The following is an 8,395-nucleotide window of genomic DNA, read 5'->3' on the forward strand; positions in this document are numbered from 1 at the left end:
CTTATTTGACATTAGGTAAATCTTACTATAATTCATAATGTTTAACTTTGACAACTTTGGTAAGATTTTCCTAATGCTTCTATCTCTATTTTTAATATGGTCTACAATTTAACTTTACTACCTTTGATAGGATTTTCTTGATCTCTCTCAACCTCCCGTAGGATTATCTTTCTCTAATGTCTTTATGGAGTTATGTAAATAATCTTTCCTAATCCTTCTCTCGGGCGCTTGTCCGTGAAGGGGGCATTATGACAAACTATATTGAGATTTTTAAAATAGTGTTTTCTATTAGAAATTTTGAAGTGGACGATTGTTAATGTACATTTTGGACGTTTTTATTGACAGACCTCAAGAGCACTAAGTAGATCAGATTTAAAAATTTCTACCTATCCCGCTAATAAATGGGTTTAGGTGGTGACATCCGTACAAACCCAATTTTAGTTGCCATTTTAGCAATTTAGCTATCACATTTAACCCTAATTTTAGAAGCTTTAGTCCAAACAAGAAATTTGAAAAGGTCATCTTTCGTTGGCCCCACCAGTCAAATTGCCTCAACCCTCTTCAATTACCAAATCTTTTGCCGCATGGGGTTTGGTGCAGTGGAAGGGGCCTTGGCCGGTTCCATCCCCATGAGCATCAGCTCTTTTCATTAATGAGGGCAAAGTGATAAATCCTTGCACAGCCTAAGTTTGGTAACTCTCTTGGGGCCAGGGGTGCACGACGAATTTACATTGTAAGGACAACATATGTACGGCATACTTAGCTGGCACGACTAGGTCTCTGGTTCTGAGGATGGTTTCCCCGAAAACAAAAATTCCCAAATCTTATAAGTCCTTATGGGAAACTGGTAGCTGCATGGCCACTGCAAGAGTGGGAATAGATGCCTTCCAGATGTTTTTGCAAATCTGACCTCACATATGTGTTCAACTACGAACGTATAATAATAATAATATTTTTTAAAGCAAAATATTTATGAAAATTTTATACCTATCCAAGTGTCCGAACGGTATTATTCAAGAGTTGATTCCTACAAAATCAAACAGAGACAAACTGTCTGTATGATCATATTGGAGGAAAAACGTGAAAAAAAAACTTTCAAAACCATGCATAATTGGCTAAGATGGTTACGAGGATGCACTGAGTTATGGCCTACTACAAATTTCTTACTGCCATTTAAGAAGATAAACCCATTCCCCTGTCACAGAGTAAACTAGAAAAAAAAAAAACTTACCCTCGCGAAAAAAAGAAACAAAAATGGTGTCAGCAAGTCTTCCACCTCTCATCTTATCAACCATTTGTTTCTTGTGGCCAATGCTCTCCCCTTACACTTTGATAGGATAAACCTCCGTCCCTCCTCTCCAACTCTCTCTCTCTCTCTCTCTCCCACCGACCCAACCCACCACCACCACCACCACCAAGAGGGAGCACTACAACCAACAAGAGCAAGTTGGTCTCAATGGCACTCTCGGCAACTTCAGGTCTAACCACAATCCCCACCTCCTCCTCCCCCAAACCCTCTTCATCACCACCTCCCCTCAACACCCCCCTCCTCAAACTCAACAAACCTCTCCTCCCCACCATCTCCTCCTCATCCTCCTTCACCAACCCCATCTCCCTCCACCCCTCCCTCCGCCACCGCCACCGCCATCGCCACCACCCCTCTCTCGTCGTCCGCGCCGCCCGCGGCAAGTTCGAGCGGAAGAAGCCCCACGTGAACATCGGCACCATCGGGCACGTCGACCACGGCAAGACCACCCTCACCGCCGCGCTCACCATGGCCCTCGCCTCCCTCGGTAACAGCGCCCCCAAGAAGTACGACGAGATCGACGCCGCCCCGGAGGAGCGCGCCCGCGGCATCACCATCAACACCGCCACCGTCGAGTACGAGACGGAGACCCGCCACTACGCCCACGTCGACTGCCCCGGCCACGCCGACTACGTGAAGAACATGATCACCGGAGCCGCCCAGATGGACGGCGCCATCCTCGTCGTCTCCGGGGCCGACGGCCCGATGCCGCAGACCAAGGAGCACATCCTCCTCGCCAAGCAGGTCGGCGTCCCCAACATGGTCGTCTTCCTCAACAAGCAGGACCAGGTCGACGACGAGGAGCTCCTCCAGCTGGTCGAGCTCGAGGTCAGGGAACTCCTCTCCTCCTACGAATTCCCCGGCGACGACATCCCCATCGTCTCCGGCTCCGCCCTCCTCGCCCTCGAGGCGTTAATGGCGAACCCCAACATTAAAAGAGGGGAGAACAATTGGGTGGACAAGATTTACGAGCTCATGGACTCGGTGGATAGCTACATCCCCATTCCGCAGAGGCAGACCGATCTCCCGTTCCTCCTCGCGATCGAAGACGTGTTTTCGATCACCGGACGCGGGACGGTGGCGACCGGAAGGGTCGAGAGGGGGACGGTGAAGGTCGGGGAAACGGTCGATGTGGTGGGGTTAAGGGAGACGAGGACGACCACCGTTACGGGGGTTGAGATGTTCCAGAAGATCCTCGATGAGGCTCTTGCCGGCGACAATGTGGGATTGCTTCTCAGAGGCATTCAGAAGGCGGACATTCAGAGGGGGATGGTGATTGCGAAGCCCGGGACGATAACCCCGCATACGAAGTTCGTCGCGATCGTGTACGTGTTGAAGAAGGAGGAAGGAGGGAGGCACTCCCCTTTCTTCTCCGGCTACCGGCCGCAGTTCTATATGAGAACCACCGATGTTACAGGGAAGGTGGTTTCGATCATGAACGATAAAGACGAGGAATCAAAGATGGTGATGCCCGGGGACCGGGTGAAGATGGTGGTGGAGTTGATCATGCCGGTAGCTTGCGAGCAGGGGATGAGGTTTGCTATCAGGGAAGGAGGGAAGACGGTTGGTGCCGGCGTTATACAGTCGATCGTCGAGTGAGGAACATGAGGGATATTTGAATTCGGTATACCTACATCGCTTTCTTCACTGTTCTGGTTAAGGACGCACTTTGAAAACATAGAAGCATGCCCTGTATTATTTGTCTTTGTTTTTCTGCACTTCTTTCAGTTGGAGGATTCTTCAGTTTGTAGATTGCCTTACTAGTTGATCGTTAAATTGATAAGCTGTTCTCTTCTTATCAATAATTTTATCTGCCATTGTGATTAGTGTGCTGGTTGCTTCAATACATGCATTATAGGAGCCCGTTCTAACTGAATGATATATAGATTTTTGCGTTGGCTAGGAGATTCTTGAAATGGTCAAAAATTTCTGTGATGCCTTGGAATATCCACGATTGCCCACGGTAACAGCTAATGCGGGCAAAATTTGATTTATATCTCGAAATTTATGGGAGGATGGTATGATCAAGTTGGAAAAATTTATGGTTTGTTTCATGACTGCCATGATAACATATGCATGTGAAGGACATACCTACATGAAAAGAAGAGAAAAATACTAAAGTGTTGGTAGCCTGAGAAATTTGTCAAATTGATTGTGAACATAGAAGGTGTAGTTCGCGTCTATCTATCCAAATTTTATCCAGACTTAATATCTTGGTTATTTTGAAAATCTGTAATAGAAATATAATCTTTCTAATGCACAGCATTGCACAATTAGACTAGTTTATGATATTATGTGGTTGTTTACAAAAGGTTAATCTGGCATCAGCACAAAAAAATTCAATATGATAGCAGAAAAAGTATTTTCCTTTTTTGACGGAAAAGAGGGATGGAAAAATGTAAGAGATAAGGTAATAGTAATTTCCTCAGAAGAAAAAGTACCGACTGTAGAACATAAAAATTGATACGTTTCAATCACAGAGGTCGATGGTTTGTAGTAGTAGACATGATCCTGAGAACGTTGATGGAGCCCCATTATATCAATGTGATAAAGTTTCTGCATTTCATTTAGAGGCAAGAATTTTGCATCATGTATTTTGGTAGCACTAATGTCACCATCATTGACATGCTAATCATCATCATTATCAAGTCTTGTTGCATCTGCACAGGTTGGTAAGTGCTTGTATTTCATATAATTTTAAATGGAATATCGAGAGCAAGAGAAGTAGTTGATCATTGGGATGGTTTTGTATGAAAATTTGTGGTATGATGACTTGGTTGTGGCAGTAGGTTGGTAGTCAGCAATGAGAACTGGTGGGAAAAAACTGACTTCTTGTTGCAAGCTTGTCAAACTCTCAGGATATATTTTGACATAAGGGAAAATATTTCCTGTATGAACAGGACCTATTGATCTGAACGAAGGCCTGAAAATAAGTTAGGATTGTTTTGATTTCCTTTTCTTGTGTTGGGTAGTAAGGTATATACTGTTAAATTGTGGAAAACATTGAGAAGTTTTGAGGTAACTTGAAAGAAAAGTTCTTAATGACAGTGCATAAATGCTGTTAATAGCATAACAGCCTTCAGCTCTTATGCTTTAACATCAGGAGAAACTGAGGTTCTGATCAGAAAGAATGACTTAGATATTAAGAATGGCTACAAAAACATGTAAATTATTTGTACTCTTTTTCTTATTTTGTTTTCTTGCTTTTCTATTGTAACAAATACAGGCCTTGAGACTTGATGCAAGCAAATGAAGCGGCAGAAATTTTTGACATGTTGAGTAATCTTGTCTACAATGCAAATGCAGATATCTGATTTGGTGTGCTAAACTGTTTTCTAGAACTTGGTGTTAGTTGTTGAACAGAGATTGCTTGATGGAGAACAGAACTTTTTGGTCTTGATCCAAATGTTCAAAGAACAGATTAAGCTGAGCCTGGATTGCTTTATATGTGATTTGAGAGTTTACAACAAATCCATAATTGAGTTACCAATTAACATGTTCACTTCTGTCTATCTGTCTTCTTCTGTTAAATATCAACTATGTCATCCTTTTTCCTTTTTCTTGCTACTTCTTGATATTGTGACATTTTGGCTTTTTTTCTGTTTTGGTTTTCTGAAATAGGGTTTTGCATCTCCTCAAGTGTGGTGAACTTGTGCCATTGACTGACTGAATAATAAGGTCCCCCTCATGTCTGTAATTTAACTGAAGATGCTTTATAATTGTAAAAGTATTGGAGGAGGATCCTGATAGGAACAAATTCCAATTTGCAACTCAAGTTGCCAGCCTTTTTAATGTGGGTGCCAACAACTGTAACTTTCGTTTTTGTCTTCTGTTACAAACCACACTGCCTTGTAAGCAGTACAGGAGTAGCATTTTTAGTATGTGTTGTATTTTGGGTTTGTATTTCTTGTATGTTTCGACGTATTTTGGGTTGCATCGTGTTTGTATTAGATTCATGCCCCAATAAATCAGTAGTTAAGATCATTATGAGTTGTCATTAATAACTTTATAGTAAGTTAATAAAGTGGTCACGTTGTAACGTAATTTTTTGAAAGGCATGTAACTTTTTTTTGAAAGGCATACACGTTGTAACGTAATTGCCAAAATAAATGTGACGCCCCATCTCCTTGCAAAATGCGTGTTGATGGCCGAGATCAGTTACTCACATTCTATATAACCAATGGCTGGTTATATTCAATCCTGACCACACATCTGAATCTTGAGATATGTAAGAGTGGGGCTTGAAGGATGGTGGAACCCTGTAGTGTGCAGATGAAGATAGAAGAAAGAAGCAGAGAGCTTAAATTGGCAGGAGGCCTTCTTGATTCTATTCAATATTCTCCTTTTTTTCTGTACACCATATTGAATGAAAGCCTCTCTTTAGTAAAAGGAGAGTTGCTGGAACTGTGCCTCATCTGGGTAACCATTGCCTAGTATTATCGGAATACTACTGACTTTCTTCTTTAAGAAGGATTGGTAGTCGTTTTGCATGTCTATCTAAACGAGGCATATTCAAATATGCTTCATTTAGATAGACCTGTGCGTTGGAGAGAGAGTGGACCCACCTCTCTCATCAATGCATTAATCCATGTATGCACATAGCCATTCATGGTCATTTGTAACCAACATCTCTCATTTGGCCATGTGAATAGCATCATGATGTGATGTAGGATTTTACCTTTCACTATGGGAGTATTTCACTTGCATCAAGGTTCTTGAAATGAGTTATTTTCTTTATTACTCATCCGGCTATATGTCTCTTTAGACATCTTAATCCCATACAAGATATATGTTTTGAGAACATCTCCTTTGATATGCTTTTTGTTAAGAGATCAACAATCATATTAAATGTAGGTAAATAACTGACTATAATTTCATTTTTTTTAATCATGTCATGAATATAATGTTATTTTACTATTATATGTTTACTTTTAGAATTATTCACTCTACTCTTCGTAAGAGAGATGACAACCTGATTATCACAATAAAGTTGTACTGACCCGTTGGTTATATCTTGCTTTAAATCATTAATGAAACGACTTATCCAAACAGTAAATGTGGTAGCATTATTGCATGTAATATACTATGCTTTCTGAGTATGTTGTGCTATGCAACCTTGTTTTTTGTATAACCAAGAAACTGCTCCTCTTCTAAAGAGAAAAACATATCAAGAAGTGGATTTACTATCATCTTTAATTCCAGCAAAGTCAGCATCAAAATATCCAGTCAGCTCAAAGCCATCATCTTGAAAACATAATTTCAAGTTTATAGTCATTTTTAAATATCAAAATATTCTCTTCACTTCTTGCCAGTGAGGTCAACCAAGATTACTCTAGTAGCAACTAACGAGGCCAAGAACCAAGCTGATATCAGGCTTTATGCTTAGCATACATCAAGCTTCCAACAACTTGTGTATAAGGAACATTCAACATTTTTTATCTTTCATCCGGACAATCATTCTTACTTAATTTGACACATTTTGTCATAGGTGTTCTAATAGACTTGCAATCACTCATTCTAAACTTCTTGAGTATATTATTAATATACCTTTCTTGATTCAAGCTCTAAAGTTTAGAATTTCTATTTTGAGTGATTTTAATTCTAAGAACATAGGATGCTTCTCCTATGTCTTTCATCTTGAATTGAAAATTTAACCATGACTTGGTTTTGACAATCATATCATTGTTGTTTCCAGTTAAAAGAATGTCATCCACATACATTGAAAGAATAGATAATTTGCTCATACTTTTCCAAATATAAACACAATGGTCAAATCTATTTGCCATAAATCCCAATACGGTAATTGCTTTATGAAACTTTAAGTACCACTAATATGGTGATTGCTTGAGTCTGTATAGGATTTTTTTCAACCTATATACTTTATCTTCTTGGCCTTTAACAACATAGCCTTTAGGCTGTTTCATGAAAATGGTTTTTTTAAGCTCATAATTTAAGAATGCAGTTTTAACATTCATTTGATGTAGATCTAGATCATAATGAACTATAATAGCGATGATTATCTTTATTCAGGCAAATTTTGTAACAGGTGAATATGTATCAACATAGTTTAACCTTTCTTTATGAGAAAAACTTTTAGCTATCAATCTAGCTTTAAATTTATTAATATTACCATCGGATTTGAATTTTTTCTTTAAAATTCATTTGCATCCAATGACTTTCCTTTTTTTAGGTAAATCAATCAATTCTCAGACTTGATTTTTCTTAATGGACTCAATTTTTTCGTCCATGAATTATACATAGTCTGTTGACTCAAGTGATTTCATTGCCTCATTATATGACATGTTATCTTTCATGTCATCAACGTCTAAGGCATAACACGGTTCCTCCAACAAGTAGACATAATAGTCATCCAAGTATGACAGGAGAGCTCTCGACCTTTTGTGCCCAACCTGAGTTTGATGAGAAGTAGGTGTACTAACAATTGGTTCATTATTACCTAACTGTTCTTGTGAATCATCAGACTTATAATAGAAATCAAGTAGATCATCTCTATTTATTTCAGGAATATCTGGTTCCATGTTTTGATCTTCTAAGAATATAATATCTCTACCTTCAATTAAACTCTTATCATGATCACATAATCTATAACATTTGGATCCTTTGAGATATCTAATAAAGATACACCTTTTGGATTTGCTATTGAGTTTATCTCTTGATCGCTCTATAACCTTTATATGAATTACTGAACCCCATCTATGAAGGTGACTTAGGTTAGGTTTTCTTCCGGTCTATAACTCATAAAGTGTACCTTACATAGAACCCTATTTAGAATATATGTTATTGCATGTATCACTTGTCCTTAAAACAATTTGGGTAATGAAGCATTAAAAAATATGTATCTAACCATATTAAGAAAAATCTTATTATATCTTTCAACCATACCATTTTGTTGAGGTGTCCCTGGAGTTGTAGTTTGAGAGGTCTGATCTCGTTAGCCGTGCAATATCCAAAAAATTCATTTAAAGTATATTCTCCTCCTCGATTAAACTGTGAAACTTTAATCTTTCTACCAAGCTAGGTTTCATCTTTTTAACGATATTTTTAAAATTTTTCTAATGCTTCATACTT

At 39.2% G+C, this 8,395-nt stretch overlaps 1 protein-coding gene across 2 annotated transcripts; it reads left to right on the forward strand.

Moving 5' to 3' along the window:
* Positions 1-1,287: 1,287 nt before the first annotated feature.
* On the forward strand, positions 1,288-5,290 carry LOC149843252 (elongation factor Tu, chloroplastic-like). Of its 2 annotated transcripts, none has more exons than XM_089999678.1 (2): positions 1,288-2,930; positions 4,928-5,290. In XM_089999678.1, the coding sequence occupies exon 1, from the start codon at positions 1,457-1,459 to the stop codon at positions 2,903-2,905; it is 1,449 nt and encodes a 482-aa protein (XP_089855804.1). In that variant the 5' UTR covers positions 1,288-1,456; the 3' UTR covers positions 2,906-2,930; positions 4,928-5,290. The 2 variants fall into 2 exon arrangements, with proteins under 2 accessions (XP_089855804.1, XP_089855805.1); XM_089999679.1 differs by lacking the exon at positions 4,928-5,290 and adding an exon at positions 4,533-4,796.
* Positions 5,291-8,395: the final 3,105 nt, after the last annotated feature.

This window comes from Nuphar pumila, chromosome 3, assembly GCF_984573655.1.
Source record: "Nuphar pumila chromosome 3, dmNupPumi1.hap1.1, whole genome shotgun sequence".
Taxonomy (NCBI): domain Eukaryota; kingdom Viridiplantae; phylum Streptophyta; class Magnoliopsida; order Nymphaeales; family Nymphaeaceae; genus Nuphar; species Nuphar pumila.